Here is a 22545-nt window from a genome sequence, read left to right as displayed (position 1 = left end):
GCAATCCCCTTCTTAATCGTGGAAATATAATCTATCTGTTTCTTGAAATGAATCTATGAATTTGGTTTATTAATAGTCGTTAGTCATTTTTACTCTGTGCCACTGATTGCTCGCAGCAAATGACCTCTTGGGAGAATCGATGACTGCATCAAAGATGCAGTGCTAGACTGCTGGTACATCTGAGACTTCTTAATTGGCTTGTTGTAAATAGCCCCAGGACTGTGGAACAAAGGATTATCTCATACCTAAAATCAATCTACTTGCAGACTTCTGATTGAATAGCTTCTTTTCTACCCTAATAAATTGGATACTACTGGTTTGGAACTCAAATTCCTTTTCTGATCATTTCACCTTTCTTCCCTCTCAAAAAATAAGCATCTATAGGAAAACATTTACACAGTTATAGCTAAAGAGTGTTTAATGATATTACATCAGTAGGGGTTTATGGTGCTAACTAGATTTTTTGCTTCATTTTGCTGAAAAAAATATTTTGTGGCAGTTTGCGGTGAAAGCCTAAATTGAATTTAAATGGAGAAATATGGTAAGTGAGGATTTATACGGCCGACTCCAGCTTGCTTTGGACTGAGAATTCATATGTCTGACTCGAAGTTGTTTAGGATCGACTCCAACTTGCTTTGGACCGAGGATACATACATTTGACTCCAACTTATTTAGAACCGAGACATAATAATTGTTGTGTTTTGTCATTTGTGGATGTGGTGAAAGCTTTGTATGTTTCAACAGTTAGTTTCTCTTTTCTTGAGAGCTTTAGAAAGTCAAGAGCGCCCACAGTATGACAGTACTACTTTTTCCACTGTGGCGAAGTAGCAACCTAATAGGAAGCTGATGATACAGACAAATGTTTTGCCCCATAAAAGAAAATAACAAAGATCAGAAGTTTCCCGTATGGCTTTGAAGTGGTCCAGCAATTTACACTTTCATATTTTTATTTGCAGAAAGCAAAGTTTCTGGCGTAGTTGCAATTTTAATGAAATGCAAACAGTCCTGGAGTAATCATGGAACTGACTTATCATGAATTTATAGGTTGGAAATGCTAGGTGGGAGACGAAGTATGAGGAGACATGGAGAGAAATAGGAAGATCAACCTAAATAGCCAACTCCCCCCACTGCGTAAACTAAAATATCAGGTGAATCTATAATATATACATAATTTATGTATAATATGTGTATAAACGTGTATAATTTGTATATAATTTATGCATACCGAAAAGTAGACTATAAATCAAGCCGGCTATCTATTTATGTTAAGATCTCGTCCTCCTTTTCTGAATGGGTTCGAGCTACGTGGAGAAAGGAACGTGAAAGATTTTCTTTTTTAAAAATTAGAGCAAAATTCAACTCTGTCAAGTTAGTTCTACAAAATTATCGGAGAGAATAACTTATATGGTCATTCAGGTATAACAAATTATCTACCAAAGTCATTTATCTTTAGTTTGTATCAAAAGTCACTCAAGATAGTAATATCAATAGTTAAAATAAGTTAGTCATAATGCTAGTGTTTGCATCAAGTAAAGAAACACGTGACATGTGTTTATGCATAAGTTGGTTATTATCTAACTATTAATTATACATATTCACAGTCAATTTTACCACTAAATATGTTAAACTAATACAATTTAATTAGAATATCGGATGTAAATATGTTTACTCCAAAAGTCTCTCTAGCTTTAGCAGGCTAGCCTGCCAATAATCTCTTAAAATATCTTATACTATTTGGGAAGATATTTTACTTTTCACAATTTCACAATAATGTGTGAATAGAGATTAAATTTGCAGCCTGATATTTTTAATTCAAAATTCAACCTCCGAAATACATGGTTCGGATATGACTTTTCTCCCTTGTCCTTTGCCACACATTTTCTCATTAATCTTCCAGACTGAACAATCACAAAACGTAATTAGATGATCCACTCATTAATCTTCCAGACTGAACAATCACAATACGTAATTAGTTGATACACTCTTCTATTCTTTTGACACCTACCTTTTGGGACCCATTAGCAGCATTATGCAAGCATTTGAAGCTCTCAAAAGAGGGGTGAAACACGCAGGCAGTAAAAAAGGGCACAGGTATAATCCAATGAGTTTGTAGATACCAAATTAGATTCCATTTTCTTTTCAAGAAACTGTGATATTTTATTGTGAAAGCTACATGGTTCCACCTTATGCTTGTAAACTTAAAGGCCAAACCCATCGACAGACACCTGTGGTCGTCCACTTATTTCACTTGAGCACCTAAAGTTACCCTTGTTTCATTTAGACACTTCAGGTGGGTCATTCCTATTCCACTTAGACACTTTTTGCACCGTTATCGGAGCAAAACCAACACCAAAGGGGCGCCACCTCATTGCACATCCAACCAGCCCAAAAGCCCCAATTTTTAGTGATCAAAACTCCACAAATTTACAAATTAGTGAATTTATAATTAAAATAAGTTAGCACAATTTAATTGAGTTGGCACAATTTAAATGAGCTGGCACAATTTAATTGGCCACTTAATCCACGTAGGAGACTACTGGTGTTGATTTTGCTCCGATAACGGTGCAAAAAGTGTCGAAGTGGAATAGGAATGACCCACCTGAAGTTTCTAAATGGAACAAGGACCACCTTAGGTGCTCAAGTGAGATAGGTGCTCAAGTGAAAGAAGTGAATGACCACATGTGTTTGTTGATGAATTTGGCCTAAACTTAAATTTTAGAATAGGACACGAGTCATGACAATAATTTTTTTTAAAAAAAGATTAAAAAAAAAGGGAGGCTTCAAAGCTTCAATTGATTAAAATATAACCGAAATATTTTTAATTCCATCACTTTCATAAATATAAAATGACTCCATCAATTAATCAAATTAAAAATGTTTAAGAAGAAAAGTTTATTCCCTTTCTCAGCCAAAAATCTTTGGAAAAGCCAAATTCCATGAATTACCGAATTTTTCTTGATTTGACAATATTAACCAATTGTCTCTCCTTTATTAGCTTGGGACGTCAAATTAGGAATATTTATAGGAACACACCTAAATTAGAATACTCTTTAATATCCAATTATATGGGGAAGATATGATGAAACCAAGGTTCATGAAAAGGAAATCTATTTAAATGGGTGGCATATTATTTAAAAAAAAAAACTTAATTAAATTCAATGTTTTCATTAAATTACATGAAGTTTATTATATTAAGCAATAAAATTAAGATGAAAATATGTGTTGATTAGCCATAGCTAAATTTTAACAACGTTTCAAATATATACAGCTAAATTTTAACAACGTTTCAAATATATACATGTCACGTGGAGTATTTATTTAAGTTATGCAGGGTGGAAATATATGTCTACGCCAAATCAAATAATTTAACATTAAGAGTTATGAATTAAGTTGAAGAAAATACATCAGTTAATCAATAATTAAATGGTAAATATTACTACTATATATAAGGGACAATCAAAGGACTTTTGTAGTCCTCACAAAAGTTTACAAATTAATGTCAAACTTTTTAATTAATTACTTTTAGGTCCTTTTTTTATTTTATAAGATAATTTTTTCAAGAATGTAATTTTAGCCTAATAAAAAAGTTATGGACAATTTTATACGTCGCCTTTGAAATATCTATGATTTATTATAAATACAGAAAGTAAAAAAATTTCAGTGATGCCATATAGTGTTGAAAATGAAGACAATGTCATCCGTTGAGATCGAGTTATCTTTAAAATCTTGTTTGGTTAAGTAAATTTAATATTTTTTTTAGTATAGAGAATACATGAAGAATTAAATTTTATTGAATCTTGAGGTTCACTTTAATAAATATAGGTTATTTCTTGAATTTCGTCTGAAACTAAGGTGGAAAAATCACATTTAGCTAGCATAAACCCTGGACGCAAGATAATGAATGAAAATTTAATAAATGTCAAAACAAATCGATTTTTATCTATGAATAAAATCACACGCTCACAAATTCACAAAATACGAAAATATTTTTTGATTTATGAGCTTTGCAAGTTGTAATTATCATACTTTATCATAATCAATGTTAGTATAGGCTGTCGAGTCATTGTGTCCCTTTGAGATTTGCTAATTTTTCTACTGAACTTTCTTCCTCATGAATAAACTTTTCATTAAAAATCATATAATTGTGTGACGAAGAAACTTTAATAATTATAAAACTTATCAATAAGATATCATTAACCTGCAAATACATTAAATTAATTATGCGGTAGAAAATGTGTCACGTTATACGTATTTAATAAGAATTTCTATTTTTATATTTTGAGTTTAAGCCCGGACCTTCCGTAACTAGTTTATATATATAGGTATACTTATCATGTGTTTATTGAATTAGTGTAAATATAACGTGCACATATAAGCATTTATCTTGATAAGTTTTTCCCCTGAATCACCCAATTGACATGGGGGAGGCAACGACAGAGCTAGTAGGCGTTTGGCCATGAGTTCTGAAACCATGGTTTCAAAACAGCGTTTGGACATGCGTTTAAAATATAAAATTTAATTCATAAGTTTATATTTTGTAAAAAAAGACCCATAAGTTGGTAGATATTTAACAATTACCCCCAATAATCATTTACCAATCTCATTAACTTCCACCTTTATTTATGTCTACCAACCTTTTAATTTTGTAAAAAAAAGACCCACAGTTTAATTTTATGTATTGAACTAAAATTTGATCAATTGATGTTGTATTTTTAGAAACGTCTTCTAGTATTAATTTTGAGTCGGTTGTTATAATTTAGCGTATTAATTTTGTTATGAACTATGACTTGCTCATTTGGTAAGATTGCATAAGAATTGAGAATGTTTTGATAATTTTCACAACTTGTGGAGTTTTTACGCCTATAAGAGAAAATACTCCTTAAAATATCCAAATTACATATCCAAATGTGATTTCAATCCATGGTTTCAAACCGGGTTTCAAATCATGTCCAAACGGGGCCCTAGAATATCATGCACATTTCAATTGGACTCAATAGCTTTAATCCAAACTTTATATTTATATTAAGAAATCTATTATATATATATAATTCAAAACCTAATTACTAGCGTCTAATAGGGGTGTACATGGACCGGGTTGGTTCGGATTTTTTAAACGCCAAACCAAACTAATTGCGTCGGGTTTTTAAATTTATACACCAAACCAAACCAATAAAATTGGGGTTTTTCAACCTCGGGTTTTCTCGGGTTATTCGATTTTCTCGGATTTTTCGGGTTTTTTTCGGAATAGTCTTGATACAAAACATATAGCTTTTACTTCAAATATTCCTTTAGTTCTAGTAAGATACAACTATATAATTAAGGTGTTTCTTAAGAAAATAACACAAAATGTGAGAAAAAGTGATGACATTTTCTATTAAAATATTCAACAAAAGCTAATAAATTCGGTCAAAATAAATATTGCTAATTAACAAGCCATAAAGAAAATGACCATAATCTAAAAATACTAAGTCATGCTAAAATAAGTACGGCTAATAAGTATTAATTACATGACAAAGAAATAAAACTTAAGTTATGTTTTTTCACTCTCTAAATAAATTATGCAAAATTGAAGAATAGATATCCAACATTATTGTCATTCCTAGTGGTAAATTGAATTTCTTTTGTTAGCATTAGTGTTGATTTAGTTTTGGTTTGGACTTTATTTGAGTTGGACTTTATTTGAGTTACTAACATCCGTAGGATATAAAACTTATTGACATTCAAAATTCGAAGTTTAAACTTGAATAATATGATAATAGTTAAAGAACTACGAAAATATTTAAGAAATATTTATAAATTACATTACAAATAAATATTTTTATGTATAAAATATTTTAAAATTTGAATACATGTAATGTCGGGTTGGTTTGGTTTGGTTCGGTTTGACTTTTTTTAGTTAAAACCAAACCAAACCAATTATGGTCGGGTTTTTTTTTTCCAACACCAAACCAAGTCAAACCAAACCACTAATCGGGTTTTTTTCTCGATTTGACTCGCTTTTGCTATCGGTTTGGTGCGGTTTGTCGGTTTATTTTGTACACCCCTAGCGTCTAATGTCATTATCCTAAAATATAAAACCCATAAATCTCAAATTCTACGTGAGGGTGGAAACCGCGGTACAACTGAAGGCAGCTACTAACAACTTATAACAAAATCTGAGGAACTTTTTGAATTATTTAAAGATAGAGATAGTTAGACTCACGTTTCATTTCTTCCATACAAATATTAGACAATAAAGTCTGGATTTGAAAAAAAGGAACAAAAAGGTCAAGAAGCAGCCACATACATAGAGGTAGCTGGCGTGGTGGGGTAGTACAAGTAATAACTAGCGTGCAACATATATCCACTATAATTTTCCAAGAATATAAGCATTTGTCGATCAATCAACACCCACCAACTTTTACTCTTGTACTCCAGTTATTGCTGCACCATTTTTCATGCATACACAAAAATCAGAATCAAGAATTGGCAAGTAAAAAATGGTGCAAGTTTCGGAGAAAATCAGGGCATTTCTGAATGATAGATGGCTAGTTTTTGTAGCTTCTATGTGGGTTCAGTCTTGTTCTGGAATTGGGTATCTGTTTGGGAGTATATCACCAGTGATCAAGAGTGGTATGGGTTATAACCAGAGGCAAGTTGCTTTATTGGGTGTGGCTAAGGATTTGGGTGATGCCATTGGGTTTCTTGCTGGTAGTTTGTGTGAAGTTTTGCCCATATGGGCTGTTTTATTCATTGGTGTTGTTCAGAATTTTGTTGGATATGGTCTTGTTTGGCTGATTATTGCTCACAAATTGCCTGCTTTGCCTCTCTGGGTGGTCAGTTCACTTTTTTCTTCTTATCTGTTGCAATTCTTGTATATGATTGTCGTTCTGCAATTTTATTGGTTTTTGTAGTATGAAGTTTTAGGTTCATTTGCTATGATCTGAAAATTTGAGCTATTATACTTGCTAATAGATAGAGTAATAGGATCAATTTGTTTAGCAAATTGGCTAGAAATCAGCAGAAGGAGCTCTAGTGGAGATAATTGACATCACTACTTTTTTTTTTTTGTTGAAACCGTGGTGTTGGGGCTAGCTTGCTCACACCTCGACTAATTTCACTTAATACCTGCCACTTCCCACCAAAGAACCTCGAGATCAGGTAACTCAACCCAAGGTTAGGACTGAAAGAAATCACCTAGTGTTTTGCACCTTTGGGTGGGATTTGAACATCACTACTTGCCTCCAGCCACTTCATTGACTACTAAGCCACACCCTTGGGTGCTAATTGACATCAATACTTTCCTCCAAAAATGGAGGGGAATTCCAATTTCATGTATGCTAAATTGCTAATAGAAGGTTTACCTTAAAAATGGAACAAGTCCTGAAGAGTAGAGAAAGTAATCATGAGAAAAACTTTGTTTAAGGTTTCTCTATTAGCAATTTTTGTACCGACATTCTGGAGAATATTAGTCTAGTGATTCCTCTATGATTACCAAAATGCATTTTGGATATTCAGAAGCTGCATGACATTTTGTATTATTGGACTTCAAACTTCTGGGTTTTGAATTGCAATTCTCGTTGATAACTTCAAAATGAGTAGAATATCATTATACACGTGAAATGGCATGCTGATCAAGTTTGAATTTGATCTCAAAGCCAAGTTCCCATGGTAATCGTTTCTGTCACTTCCAGATCTCCCCTCCTTTCACCTCATAGGAAATGATAATTAAAAAAAAATAAACGGAAACAAAGAAGCAAGCTAGATAGCTTTTTCTTCTTAAAGTCATTTCAAAAGGATTCGACATTATATTTTCTTTTGAGAACCTTGATACGGAGGGTGAAAAATGAAGGAGCTAAACTGAGATAGTTACTGCTGGATTTGGTAACTTTACTTCTCAGTGATCATGCATCAGCTTTCGTAGTGCTTTTTACCCACGAATATATCATTTGATAACCTACAATTATGCTGGGGAACAATCTATGGATTCTTAAAAAGTAACGTCTCTTTTGTTTTAATGGTAGGATTTTTTTTTTCTCCCCTTTCTCCAAATAAAGTTGCAGGTGAAGCCTATATTGGCTCTGAGTTTCCCCTTTTTGTAGCTTTTGGATTGATAGTAGAACTTCCATGAGTGATTTTCTTTTCTTTATGAGATATGGCCATGAAATAGTGAAACAACTACTTGTTCAGTATCTTGAGATGTTCAGTTCAGATTGGAAATACTATCCAACCAACCAGGCACATTCATCTAACCAGCTGCTAGCTATGTGGACATGTTCCTTGGTTTATGATTTACTTGAATATCTTAATATCAATCTATAGACAGATCACAGGAACCACCGATCATAACAATTAGGTAGATGCATTTGAAGCACTGATCTCTGTTCATCACTTCCTTGAGAGACCTATATTTATGGTGTCCAACTGGAATGCAGCAATTGGGAACAAAATATTAGGTGTATGAAATTTAACTAGATAAGATCATAGCATTGTGTACATCTGTAGCCAGAGAATAACTGATTGCAGGTAAGATTAAAATCGGAAAAGCAGGAGAGAACCAGAAAATGTCTTACCTGTCTTCCATGATGAGAGATTAGAGAAGTTGTCTTTACAGCAGTTATTGCTTAAAGGATCTGCCTGGCTAAATGTTCTGTTTTGATCCCAAGTTATTGTCTATGTGATAGTGATGTATGAGTCCTCATTTTGCTGTAATGTTTGTACTTTGTGTTCTGGAGGATCTTTAGAAAGTTTAGGCTTAGAAAATAGTTTTTGATATGTAACTCACTTATGGATGTGCTTTATACGTTCTTGGATTTGCTATCGCATGTTATCCCACATGGGGCATTACTGTATACAGTTCGTTATCAATAAAACTTGAAACTTTCCATTGACTCTGTCTTTTGTGTTTATCTTCTAACATCATCAATAAGACAATAACACTTGAAACTTTCAAGTCACTCTGTCTTTTGTGTTAATTTCAGTGTAGAAATATATTTATAAAATTGATGCTAGGAAATTTACTATGTATAGTAGATCATGGATATGCTTGAGACAGTAAATTAAAAATTAAAATTTAATTATAAATGAAACCAATTTGGTCTTTTATTTCTAGGAAAGTTATTTTTCTTATAATTTTGAATTATTTTAGGTCCCCGCACCCGTCCGGTGACAAGATAGGCTTCATGGGCTGTAAACCACAATAATGTATTTGTCACCCAGACTCTTTGAATTATTGGACCAAGTGTCCCAAAGCTTTACTAAATATCATTATCATAAGAAAATAACTAATCTTGCTCACTGGTCCAGCAAAATTGGACAGCATCATCTCATTTTTACCAGTGGCTGCTGTACAAGACGTATTAACGCTTACTGAATGAGAAAATTTTGAACACTGTTGTTTCTCTTGCTTCTAGGTTGAAGAATCCCAATAGCTATTACTGAAGCTATTAGTAGCTAATCAACACTTGGATATAAGTTGGACAACTTTGGCTTGCTGAACTCTTAAGTTAAGTTGAATGAACTTGATGGTAGAAATGGAACGAGAAGTTGTTGAACTTGAGAAACAAGAAAAGTGGTAACAGTATGTATTTAAGAAAGATAAAAAGAAAAACGAAACAGGTGGTAACAACTAACAATGTAATGTTAAGAAGAGAAACCCTTGTTTGGAAACAGAAGAATAGAAGAGAAACCCTTTTTTTCTTTTGGAAATAGTTGTGTCTAGGCCAGTTTGAGAGCACCTCAACTATTTAACCGGGTACTCATATGGTCCCACCAGTAAAGGTATCTAGTAACTCAGCAACCCAAGGCTTAGGTAGATGGGAAAAAGTCACTTTAACTTTTCTGCATCTGTTGGTATTTGAACTTTGGTCTCCAATGGTTCTCATTCCAATTTCATTGACCGTAGCCCACACCCTTAGGTGCTAAAGAATAGAACGAGAAACTAACTGGCCAATACACTGGGACAGATGGACTATTGCTCTGCTAATAGACCTATACATAACAAAATAGTGAAATCCTGACATTTAGAAAGAAACTCCTTATGGTGTCCAATTTGTTTCCCAGCAGTCATGACATATGTTGTCTGCGAAATTATAAAAACCTAGGCTTGCAGGCAGTTTCCTTGATGCATTTCGCGTAGCATACTTGCGGAATTCATAGATCAACTTACGATCAGCTTTAGAGAGGAAAGATGTTAGGGTTGGATGTATCTATATCATTTAAGCTATTGTATAAAGCAGTTTTAACTTTATTACATTGATAGAGAATAGGGGGAATACAAGACAAGGCTCCACAATGTTTGTGATATAGACAATATAAGCTGGTTCTTAATAGATGAAGCTAGGGAAGTAATCAACTTTAGACAGAATAACTATCCAAAAACACTTGAAAGTAGAAAATTAACATTGTAGAAAAGGAGTTATTTATACCCCTGAAAGCTAGCTTTATCAGAAAAAGAAAGAAGCGGTAATAGCATATTGAGGACAGACAAATTTCTTAAAGCTAGTAACTTAGGTATTTGGAGCCAATTGTTTCTAGAAATGAAGAATTAGAGATATAGGTCAAGATGATTCCTATAAGGGTCTGGAGGTAGGTGGAATCAGTGTTGTGGGTTGGGGATGTAATGCATTGTAATGACATTAAAGGAAAGTTTGATAATGTGGCTTTTGTAATACTGGCTATAACAAATGCTAAATAATAATTGGCATGTACTAGCCAAAAGAACCACTGGTAAGCAAGCTTGGCCCAAATGAGGACATAAAGATAGACATGTGATGAAACAAAAATGAATGATATAACAATCTACTGAGTGGAAGAAATGGTTAAGATGAACCTAGAGAAGATAAAATAAACTGAGATGGTACACTTTAAGAGGCTAAACAACACACACCTATAAAAAGGAGTGATGCTTAACTAACAGTGCGAAGAGGTGAAGAAGACAATGACGAGAAATAACATGGGACAAATGAGGAAGGCTTGGTGTTGAGCATGGAGAATAAAATGCTAGCGGTCCCAATAATACAGTAATGCAGATGGTACCTAATAGTGAATGGGTTTTTCTTATCAATTACTCAATTTGTAAATATGATTTTCTTAAATGAAACCAATCAAAACATGTTCAACGTAAACTAATGGTTGAGTTCCCTTTCATCCTGGATGTATTGGCACAATTCTGAATTTTCCTCTCTCTCTCTCTCTATGTGTTTTTCGTAATGCAACAGTTTGTTTTTTTTGTAATATTTAATTGACTGAGGATTTTTCTTCTTTGCAGCTTTGCGTTTTGATATTTATTGGAACTAATGGTGAGACCTACTTCAATACAGGAGCCTTAGTTTCCTGTGTACAGAATTTTCCTAAAAGCCGTGGTCCAATAGTGGGGATACTTAAAGGATTTGCTGGGCTAAGTGGTGCAATTTTGACACAAGCTTATGCTATGTTCAACTTTCCTGATCAAGCCTCCCTTGTTTTCATGGTTGCTGTTGGGCCATCAATTGTAATTACTGCTGTGATGTTCTTGGTTAGACCTGTAGATGGTCACAAACAAGTTAGACCTTCAGATCATTCCAGCTTCCTATTTACCTACAGCATTTGCATTATCCTGGCAGCTTATCTGTTGGCAGTTTTGCTGCTTCAGGATTTAAGCAGTCTAAATGAGAATGTCGTAACCATATTGACAATTGTCTTACTTATTTTAATAGTGCTTCCGGTTATTATTCCTATTTTTTTGGTTTTCTTCTCTGGACCAAGACCGGTTTTGGAGGAAAGCCTTCTTCCTGAGCCAGAGAAACAAGAATCCTCTAGAATGGGGAGCTTCATTCTCAGCCTCAGCGAGGCGGAAGATGATAAGTCTCCTGAGGTAGAAACACTCCCACCATCAGAAAGACAAAAGAGAATTGCGCACTTGCAAGCTAAACTATTCCAAGCAGCAGCAGAAGGAGCAGTTAGAGTCAAGCGGAGAAAAGGTCCACGCAGAGGAGAGGATTTCACTTTACTTCAGGCTCTAGTAAAGGCAGACTTTTGGCTTATTTTCATCTCCCTAGTTCTAGCATCTGGTTCTGGTTTGACGGTGATTGATAATCTGGGCCAGATGTCTCAGTCGTTAGGTTATGCTAACACCCATATATTTGTTTCAATGATTAGCATTTGGAACTTTCTCGGCCGTGTTGCTGGTGGATACTTCTCTGAGAATATAGTAAAGTATGTTTCCAAGTTCCTAAGTACTAATATAGCTTCTGCCTAAAGCAAAGCATTTTTTCTGATGCTTTAACTTGTTTTATAATGATTATCAGATACTATGCATACCCAAGACCAGTGGCAATGGCTGCAGTTCAAGTCGTTATGGCATTTGCTCTGTTCTTCTATGCTATGGGTTGGCCTGGTTCAATATATGTAGTCTCTGTGTTGATAGGACTCTGCTACGGAGCACACTGGGCTATTGTACCAGCTGCAGTCTCAGAACTTTTTGGATTGAAAAGCTTTGGTGCATTGTATAACTTCCTTACATTGGCTAGTCCAGCTGGTTCACTGATCTTTTCTGGTGTTATTGCTAGTGGTATTTATGACTATCAGGCAAAACAACAACATGAACGTCGGGTTCCAGGTTCAGGACTGAATCTGGGAGTGCCTCTCCTTAAGGATGATTATCTTACTTGTTATGGTTCCATATGTTATTCACTCACAATGGGCATCATGTCAGGACTCTGCATCATTGCATTCATCTTGAGTATGATTGTTGTGCATCGAACAAAGAGGGTTTATGCGCAACTCTATGGCAAGCCTCAAGCTTGAAGGATATTCGGCCTAAGATACTTTGCAGTCTGTAGCATTCAAAAGTATCCTGTTTCCTTGGCAGATCTCAAGTGATTTTGAGGAAAGAGATGTGTCACATATTTAATCTGCATCTACGCCCCAGAAACTGAAGCCTATATCATGTCTCTTTGTTTATAAACTATTGTAGAGTGGTCTAGACAAACACAATTTTGAGATTGCCACTGAAACATATTATTTGAGTCTTGTAATTCAGTCTATGAAGGCTTTGAAACATAAGTGTGTTCATAATATGGGAGGTTGTTTTGTTTTGCTGGAGATGTCAGTCATCTGTAATTCTTGATCATATGTCATGATCATTATTTGTGGTACATTATTAATTTTTAAAGAAATGGAGAATGCATTTGTTCCTTCGGTTACTTTCAAGTCTTGTCTGCTTCTTTCATTGAATGTAAAGAGATAGTAGCTTTAACTTTCAGCAGTGTAGGAGGTTATGCAAAAGACAATATTTTGTCGGTTTGATGAGAACACAGACTGGGAAGTATCAGATAAAGACAATAGTGATAGTTTTGAATTCAAGTTCTGGTTTTTGGACAGTATCTGAGTGTAAAAAACACTGGTTTTCACTCTGATGCAATGTTTCATCCAGCTTAAGTTAATTAGAAAACACAAAATCAGAGTTCATGTTTTCTGCAGAATTGCAGTCTAAGACCTTAAATATCTGGTGCAAAAGCCTTGAGTAATACAACTCTCTGTTTAACAGAAGAAAAAAACATAGCTAAATCATATATCAGTCATTACAACTTTACACCAGATTCTTAATCATCAACTCAGTGCTAACTGCATTGTCACAATGACAGTTGAGAAATTTCAAGGAAAAAGAAAAACTTCATGAATAGTATTTTTAATCTGATCTTAAAAATAAAAATAAAAAATATTAATGTTTTTTTAATGTTAGTATTTGCTCATTTTGGTTCTCATTCACCAAAACACCAGAAAGAAATATCTTCAACACTAGTTTTTTTTTTCCATATTTACTTGTTTATTTTATTAAGAAAGTTGCTAAGTTTACTAAATGTGAAATAGATTTCAGATATTAAGATGAAATCTTACATAAGGTCCTGCTACTGCTATCTATTCAAGGAAGTATAATTATACAGTACTAATTCAAAACTTTTATCAGGATTTGATAATAAAGACAAAACAAAATACAAGGAAAAAAATTTAGCAAGGAAAATTACAATCAATGCACATAGCCCAAAAATTAATTTATTAAATTTTATTCTCCAAATTACAAAAAGTTAAATTATCTAACTATAGTTAAAATTTAACCCTGGTAAGGGTTTAACCTCTACTAACCCACCCAACCCCCCTGCACCCCCCTCCCTCTCTCCAACTATAAAAAGATCAGAATAAATTGGGTCAGGCCAAACCTTAAAATATTACACTTTAAATTCATCAAAACAAAGCCTTTTTTCTCTCTTTTTTCGAAAAAATAGTGTTTACCAGCCAAAAATTGCACATTCTTCTAGGGTTTGTCGAAATTCTTAACGATCAACACTCTGTATAGCTATAAAAGGCAAAAACAATTATTTTTGTGTGGAAATTTAAGAACGAGTCAGTCTATACGGTTCAACATTGCTTCTATTTATAGGTATACTTCATTTAATCAAATGTTTTTGCGTTGTTTTCATGCATGGTTGCATTCGGTTTTGCTGTAACTGTTTCAAGATGATTTCTGTATTAGTTTATATATATACATGTCATGTATATGTATGTGTGTGTGTGTTTTGTGTGTGTATATGTAAATGTATCTCTGTGTTCTTGTATGTATATATGTATAACCCTTCCTTATTTCTTTTTAATCTGTGCTGATTATAGATGACTTAAATCTGTATATAAATACCTGTAATTAATACATTTTTAAAGTCTATTTGAGAGATGAATATTTTTGTTTTTTGAAGCTTTGATTGTGGGATTCTGTTGTAGATTTTGTGTTGAATGTTTTTACAAAGAAGAAAAATGTGCCATTTTTGAAGTGTACAATAACAATAACAACATACCCAGTGTAATCGCACAAGTGGGGTTCGATATGAAATTCTGAAACTTTTGTAAAAGGAAGTAGATTTTCAGAGTCATAAATTGGTATCTATTACTTATCAGTTTAGAATGGTTTAAGAATGAAGATTTAGGATGACTTTTCGAGCTGTCGAATTTTACTTTTGTTTCAAGAAGATAATTAATGCGGAGAATTCATACAGCCAACCCTAGCTCTTTTTGCTTGACACTTTTTTTTTTTGGTTCTTGAAAAAGGGTCTCAGGAGAAATCTGTATAAATCAACTTTATTTGTACAAATGGTACTTCGAGTGTTAAATGAGCATGAAGAGATGCATCTGTGGTTTCATAGCATATTCAGTTGCTATTTGTGTGCTCAGAGAAACTTAATGATGTTGAAAATTGCTGTTCGGGCCATAGTAATTTAGATTTCAAAAGGTCGGTAATTCAGTTTGTCGGTTTCCTACGATTCTTTGACCAGTTTTCTATAGACTTAGGGACATGATAGGAGAGAAATTTCAAAACGTAAGCTGCATTTATTTTGTGGCTGGAACGAGTGTCCCGATCTTGTCGTTACTATGTCCTGTTGTACCGAGAATATTATTTTTCAACTTCTCCATCTTTTTGTTTTTGGCTTCTTTAAACATCCATGATCTGGTGTGAGGTTACCTTTGCGAACGGAAAGATTGTACAGAAGTTTGTGTCCCATTTTTGTTGGTTCTTACTTCTGTTTGTCCACAGTCCTTTACATTTGGCTAATTGATGAAACATATCTGATTTTTTTAGGAAATAAGAAAATGGTGATTCTCAATAAACATAGTTAGATTTAGAAAGGTTTAATACAGTTAATTCAATAGATCAAACGGTTTAATGATAGGCATTGTTGTAAATTTCCCTTGTCTTATTACTAATTAGGTTTAGTTTCCGTAAAGTTCAGAATCTTTCATGGGTTCTTGTTTCCGGTGTTTGTGGAAACCATATAGTGCATTAACTCATGATATCCATAAAGAATCAAACCTATAGTTTCACACTTAATCCGACTTGGTTTTTTTTTTTTAAAAAAAATCGTTATTACTTTCTGTTACTAGTACCATTCTCTATTTATGGTATTATTTCCCGCTTTCAAGTTTGTGGTTTCTCTGACTTGCATTTTTATACTGTTGATATTCTTAGGTTTGAAGAGTCAAAGAAAATTCTTCTCCATAATTCACTTCACGCAATAACCAGGTTGTCGTGTGTTGCTCCATTTGCTGGTTGAATCTGAGGGTGACAATAAAGTTGGCTTGTTTGCAGCCTGCCAAAGTTGTTGGCAAATGGAATGTTATAAAGATGAAGCTGTTAAGGCTAAAGAAATTGCTGAGCAGAAATTAACTGAGAAGGACATTGCTGGAGCTCTAAAATTTGCTTTGAAGGCTCGAAATCTGTTTCCAGGCCTTGATGGTCTTTCTCAGTTCCTGGAGGTGATAAATGTTTATGTTGCTCATGAGAAGAAGATTAATGGTGAAGTGGATTTTTACGGTATCCTTTCTGTAGAACCCTCGGCTGATGATGAAACAATAAGGAAACATTACAGAAGGCTTGCTCTAGCTCTTCACCCTGATAAAAATCAATCTGTTGGGGCAGATGGGGCGTTTAAAATGATATCTGAAGCTTGGAGTTTGTTGTCTGATAGAACCAAAAAAATGATATATGACAACAGGCGTGCTATGAGGAATGCCACACCGGTGGCTCCCCAGCCACCAAAACCTGAGACATTCTGGACATTTTGCAATCGATGCCAGATAAAGTATGAATACTTAAAGCTTTACCAAAACAAAAGTCTTATGTGCCCCAACTGTCGCCGGCCTTTTTTGGCAAGGGAAGTTGCTGCTCCCATGACCAATCAAGCTTCAGCTTTTCCGTGGTCTTCCCGCCAGCAGCAACAGGGTGTAAACTATCCTGCTGCTAATGGTTCTTCTGCTTCAGGTGTGAAGCTCCCGACAGCTCCAAATTCTGGATTTGGCTCAACCGTTAGAGCAAATATTCAGCAGGATCAAGCTTTTGAGATGAAAGGTGCAAATGGGGCGCAGCCTTATGTCCCTACAGCTAGGCAAGCTGCACACCACGGTCAGCCAGCTGGTGGGAATTTGAAGCGAGCTCATGCAGAAGCAGCTATGAGTGCACGGAATCAGGAGGCTCTTCTGAAGAAAAAGAGACGCATAGATGACTTGAAGTCAAAGTTTCAAAGAAAAGGAATGGGAAGTAGCCAAGGAAATGAATTGGCTAAGAGTTCAAGGGAGTTATCCAATTCAGAAATTCGCAATATGCTGGAGAAAAAGGCTAGGATGGAGATCACCAAGAAGCTTAAAGAATGGAGCGCAGCTGCTGCTTCTCGAACTTCCTATAAGGAGAAAAAGGACATGGAAAAGAAGAAGCAAACTGCTTCTGAAGTTATCACAAATGATCCGAGAAGGGATAAAACTGCCAATGATGCAGTGCTGGATTCCAAAATATTATCCGAGCAGAAAGAGACTACTGTTGAAGTTAAGTCAATGATTGTTCCTGATCCTGACTTCCATAATTTTGACAAGGATCGAACAGAAAAATCTTTTGAGCGCAATCAAGTCTGGGCTGCTTATGATGATGATGATGGCATGCCGCGCTATTATGCTCTAATTCACAATGTGCTTTCTAAGAAGCCATTTAAAGTGGAATTCAGCTGGCTGAACTCCAAAACTAACTCTGAACTCGGCTCAATGAATTGGGTGGGTTCTGGCTTCCTCAAGACCAGTGGAGATTTCAGAATTGGCAAGCATGAAACCAATAAGACGCTCAATTCTTTCTCCCACAAGGTCAAGTGGGTGAAAGGGGCTAGAGGTGTTATCCAAATTTTCCCCAGAAAAGGGGATGTTTGGGCTCTGTACAGGCATTGGTCTCCTAAATGGAATGAGCTAACTCCGGATGATGTGATACGAAACTATGATATGGTGGAAGTACTTGGAGACTACTCTGAGAAGGAAGGTGTCACAGTTGCTCCATTAGTCAAAGTAGCTGGCTTCACATCAGTGTTCCGTCAATGTTTGGACCCTAAATATATTCGCCATATTCCAAGGGAAGAGATGTTTCGCTTCTCTCATCAGGTACCTTCATATTTTCTCACAGGCCAAGAAGCTCCAAATGCTCCCACTGGTTGCTGGGAGCTGGATCCTGCAGCCCTGCCCTTTGAACTTCTTAGAGTCATGACAGATGCTCAAATAGAGGCTCAGAGAAAAGCTGCAGATCCTTCAGACTCAGAAAGGACATGTGGTGAAAGCAAAGAGAAAGAGAAGTCCTGTGTGATTGGTGACAGCAATGTGACAAAGCCAATAGTAACATATTCAAGAAAGAAGAAGGCGAAAGCAAGTACAGTTGAAGCCAAGAGAGAAACGAGCTCGGTTGCTGCTTGATGATCAAGTAATTTTTGTTTTGTTGTTCTCAGTAGTTTTAGCTCCAACAACCCCCCACCCCAAAACCCCTTGTTTGACTGCCAATGATAGAGTAGTTGAAGACCATGAATCAAGCACCCAAATGAACGTTTGGAGTTGGTTTTTTGTGCGTCTATAGGTTACCGATCAAGAAAGAGCTATACTGTAAAAAAACTTGAATCATACTGTATATTTCAAGTTTTTTTCTTAAGTAACTTTTCGTCAATAAATTTTCTAAACCATCTTAAGTTTATAATTGCTTTCTTTTTCTGTTTCTTTTTCTGTTTCTTTTAGTGGCTTTTATGGGTTATGTGGTGCTATTTTTGTGAAGTGAACTACAGGGACTTCAAATCAATTTCAGCACAGTGAGTATTAATCGTTTCTCTTTTACTGCCATAGCCCAAATGATCTCATTTTCTTCTCCTTTTTAATTTATGTTTCTTAGATTTTCTTATTTTCTGGTTCTTATATTGCTGTATTGTGCATGGAGCTAGCCCTAGATCAAACACCTTTGCATGCAGGCTCTTTATTGAATCCATAGATTATTTTACCTGAATCTAGAAGTGTGGTTTCTTTTTTTATTTTTTTTATTTTTTATATATATATATTTATTTATTTATTTTATAATTCTGCAAGTCCTTAAAGCAACTCTTTGGCCTGGATTGCAATACTTCCCGTCAAAGTTTAACAGTTTCCACAGATTAAATTTTTTAGCAAGGGTAGAGGGGTTGAACTCTTAATTGCCACAGGCAACAAATCATACAGAATAATGGTTTTCTATGGCACAAGCGCACATACAAGAACTCAGTACTACGTGCTTTTTCTTCTGATTTTTGCTGTTTGGCTTTCCAAATCTCTTGTTTAGTACTATGTGCTTTTTCTTCTGGTTTTTGCTGTTTGGCTTTCCAAATCTCTTGTTTAGCACGGGTTTTAAAATGCAGGGTTGCCTTGATGGACTGTAACCTCAAAAATGGTACGACCTTGTCCTAAATCGGTAACACACAAAAGTAAAGTTTTCACACGCAAATTGTTGTTGCAAGCATAGGGCCAAGCAGATAGCTCAATGTAGATAATTCATGAAACTTTGATTTGAAATGTAAATCATTGATTGACTTGAACATTGAATTGATTCGGATTTCACTTCTTTCTATGGCAGCAGAGGGTTGAACTCTTTGTCTTGGTATGGCAACTTTGCATGATGAATTTAGTCAGACGCCTTCAGCTATGGAGCCTAAGCATCTTACCTCAACTGAGGAAAATACAGGGACACCTCCTACCGTTTCTGTTAGGAGTTAAAGTCCCCCCTTCCGGTAAAACTTTAAGTTTCTCGGACTCATTCCTGCAGTTCATCACCTCACTCGACACTGAATGACCCCTTTGGCAAGGCTGATTATGAATCTGATTATTACACCGCTACTGCTTATAACTTACCCAAACTTGATAACGATAAAAAATCACGGTTCTCAGACAACAAAAACCCTATTTCTGGGAGCTCTACCATGTGTAGTGAACCTTTAAACCATGAAGTGTCACCCTCCATATCACAGTCAGAAGAAACTCCGTATTCTTCCAAGTCACTCTGGCAATTCGTCAACTACAGAATCACCTCCCATGCAAGTAATGGACAACTCTGCAAACAAATCTTACAGGATCCCTTCTTCAGTGTTTGCTAGAGATGAGTCTGCAAACCCAGCAAAGAGGAATGTAACCTCTCATGAATCATTATTTAGCATTCACATGGGAAATATGACCAAAGATGCTGGTTTTTGGCAGTCGGGTGAGCCAGGAACTCCTCAAGACTTTTCTGAATCCTCTATGTGTGACATCTCTCCTTACCAGTCAAAGTCATGTGATGGAAATAGCTGAAGTGGAGGTCTCAAGGCGAAATGATGATCTAAATCATGAAAGACCTCTTGCTGAGAGACGTATTCTCATAGCTCAATGAAAAGTGGAACCAGTACAATGTCTTTTGCATTTCCAGTGTAGGCAGTCTACACTCAAACTCTCATATGATACGTTGGCAACATTTTGTCCTTACTGTTCATTTAGAATGTGGACGATTATTTCCACTGGGAATGTTAATTAGTTATTTCTATCTTTCTGTGCATACAAGTATAGTGGGACATCTACATTTTGACACCAAAAGCTAATGATAAGATGTTCCAAAAATTATTATCTCCTTCTGCATGACCTGCTTGCTACTTACTATGAACATATCCTGTGGTTTCATCATTTACATAATCGACTTTATATCTTCCAGTCAGAGGCGTATCTAGCATTATAGGTAGTGGTTTAATTGAACCCATAAGTTTTGCCGCGGACACAAATTTATGTTTAAAAGATTACTAAAAGTAGTAGATATGAACCTATAACTTTGAAAATATAATGGGTTCAATGCTAAGAATCTTACGATTAAACCCAATCCACCTCTGGGTAGCATTGACATGTATCATTTTGATAAAAAATTTAGTTTGAACCTGTTGTATTTTAAAAGTTATGGGTTCATGTCTACTATTTATTGTAATTTTTATAAATTTTTACGCATAAATTTATGCTCTAGTCAAAAGTTAGGGATTCAATTGAACCCCCACCTATCATTTTACATCCGCCACTTTTCTCATGATGCTCTTTCGGTTCTTAGGATTGCTTTCCTAATTGTCGCTTTGTTTCTGGCAATGAATCCTCATGGTTTTAAGTGATGAGTCCACAAGTGCTGGTGTAGTTGCAATTCAGTAAATCTTGTTACTCGCATATATGTAGTTTATGAATTTGAAGTACTTGAATATGCACACATTGTAGAAATAACACCACTGGCCATTTTTTGGCTTTGTTTTTAAGAAATAATAATTGTCACGCGGAGTTTTAAATTTCACAAGTGAATATCCTTGGGTTCATCCGTGAAATTTGAAATCCTTTGTGAATTTTGCCATAGGCTTTGGAAGAATGACATTCAAAGTTGGGATCGCTGCATATATTGTAGGAGAAAATCCTTGTATGAAATCTTCTATAAAGACTTGAATATTAAAGCAAAGTGGCAACTCCATTAATTGAAGCAATAATTTGGGAGTCGTATTAACCATCGACTTGCTTCTTTATTTGACCCAATTATTCGAATCATTTATTTAAAAAAGAAATCCAACAACTATACAATTAATGACTACTCTTTTTTACATTAAATATGTGTTTGTACATAATTCTTGTGCTAAAATTGTCACCATCACATAAGGCAAAGCAATAGATTAACGTGTTAATATGAAAATAATTTAGTTGCTCCTATTAACTAGTTAACATTATTGCTTGCAAAGAGAACGATATGAACAAATTAATGAGGATCATGAAAAAAAAAATTAATTCCTCTTAATTACTTTCTTCTTATTATTTACTTAATACAGTAAGTATTATCTAACCTGAGGAAAATGTGAATGTGTTTCACTATCTTTTTTATTGTTTTCTTAATAAACGGATTTAGGACGCAATAATTACTACTTAATCATATTATTTTACAAAGGGAATTAGTTGGCTAACTAATCTACTAATAATAGTTTGCATGAAGTGGAGCTTAACGAAGAAAGGAAGGATCAGACAAAGATAAAAATTAAATGAAGACTTTTGCCTCTTTTCTTCAATTGTGTATTAAGTGAGAGTATTATTAGGAAATGCAAGATTAAGAATCTAATTGTTTGCGTAGGAAAAAGACTTTGCTAGTCAACATAATGTCATGCATAAGGAACTTGACGAGAACAAGAAATATGAAGGGTAAAGTTAAAAGATTATTACGTCATTTAATTAGCAGTAAGTAATTTTAACAACCTTAAAATAAGAGGTTAATAGTTAACATTAACATTGTTTAAGTAAAAGAACTTGGCAGAAAAATTAGAGTTCATAAAAAAAATATAACGGTAAATTAGGGCGGTATAGCTTTTTATATTTCTTTACCATTGCATGCATGCAATTGAATCAACATACGTATTGTTCGCGGTATTCATTTACTTGACTGATTTGGAAAGAGAGATATGCGAGTATACACAAAGAAACATCATGAACATACAAATTGAAGGTTTTTAAAAATTTGTTTCTATAATAATTTTTCTTAATCAGCTTTTATATATATATATATATATATATATATATATATGTTGTTTTCTCTGAAATTAAATTAGATGTTTTTGTTCTTTCCTCAAAAAATTTCTTGAAAACTCAACATTTTTCTTGAAAATACTCTCATGGAGAAAGGATAGATAGGCTCACAACCTTTTGCGAAGCTCTTGTTACCCTATACATGAATCAACAAAGAAAGGGATA

The 22545-nt window shown here is 34.7% G+C and overlaps 2 protein-coding genes across 6 annotated transcripts; both read left to right on the top strand.

Moving 5' to 3' along the window:
- The first annotated feature begins 6234 nt into the window (after positions 1-6234).
- Positions 6235-13163, top strand: LOC132056099 (protein NUCLEAR FUSION DEFECTIVE 4-like). Its single transcript, XM_059448164.1, has 3 exons — positions 6235-6815; positions 11249-12174; positions 12267-13163. Exons 1-3 carry the CDS (start codon positions 6480-6482, stop codon positions 12763-12765), a joined length of 1761 nt encoding a protein of 586 aa, XP_059304147.1. The 5' UTR covers positions 6235-6479; the 3' UTR covers positions 12766-13163.
- A 999-nt stretch (positions 13164-14162) lies between these two features.
- Positions 14163-20412, top strand: LOC132056097 (uncharacterized). Of its 5 annotated transcripts, none has more exons than XR_009414723.1 (4): positions 14163-14398; positions 15974-18232; positions 18538-18608; positions 19403-20412. XR_009414723.1 is itself a non-coding variant. In XM_059448163.1 (3 exons), the coding sequence occupies exon 2, from the start codon at positions 16114-16116 to the stop codon at positions 18223-18225; it is 2112 nt and encodes a 703-aa protein (XP_059304146.1). In that variant the 5' UTR covers positions 14163-14398; positions 15974-16113; the 3' UTR covers positions 18226-18232; positions 19403-20412. The 5 variants fall into 5 exon arrangements, 3 of the variants coding, with proteins under 3 accessions (XP_059304146.1, XP_059304145.1, XP_059304144.1); XR_009414722.1 differs by having other exon boundaries at positions 19400-20412; XM_059448163.1 differs by lacking the exon at positions 18538-18608.
- Positions 20413-22545: the final 2133 nt, after the last annotated feature.

The sequence above is a fragment of the Lycium ferocissimum genome, chromosome 5 (assembly GCF_029784015.1).
Source record: "Lycium ferocissimum isolate CSIRO_LF1 chromosome 5, AGI_CSIRO_Lferr_CH_V1, whole genome shotgun sequence".
NCBI classification, from domain to species: Eukaryota; Viridiplantae; Streptophyta; class Magnoliopsida; order Solanales; family Solanaceae; genus Lycium; species Lycium ferocissimum.
This window is presented reverse-complemented; position numbering and strand designations above follow the sequence as displayed.

Coding starts and splice junctions, on each gene's coding strand:
- LOC132056099 (XM_059448164.1), top strand. CDS start 6,480: ATGGTGCAAGTTTCGGAGAAAATCAGGGCATTTCTGAATGATAGATGG. Junction 6,816..11,248: donor CTGCTTTGCCTCTCTGGGTG/GTCAGTTCACTT, acceptor TCTTCTTTGCAG/CTTTGCGTTTTGATATTTAT. Junction 12,175..12,266: donor TTCTCTGAGAATATAGTAAA/GTATGTTTCCAA, acceptor AATGATTATCAG/ATACTATGCATACCCAAGAC.
- LOC132056097 (XM_059448163.1), top strand. CDS start 16,114: ATGGAATGTTATAAAGATGAAGCTGTTAAGGCTAAAGAAATTGCTGAG.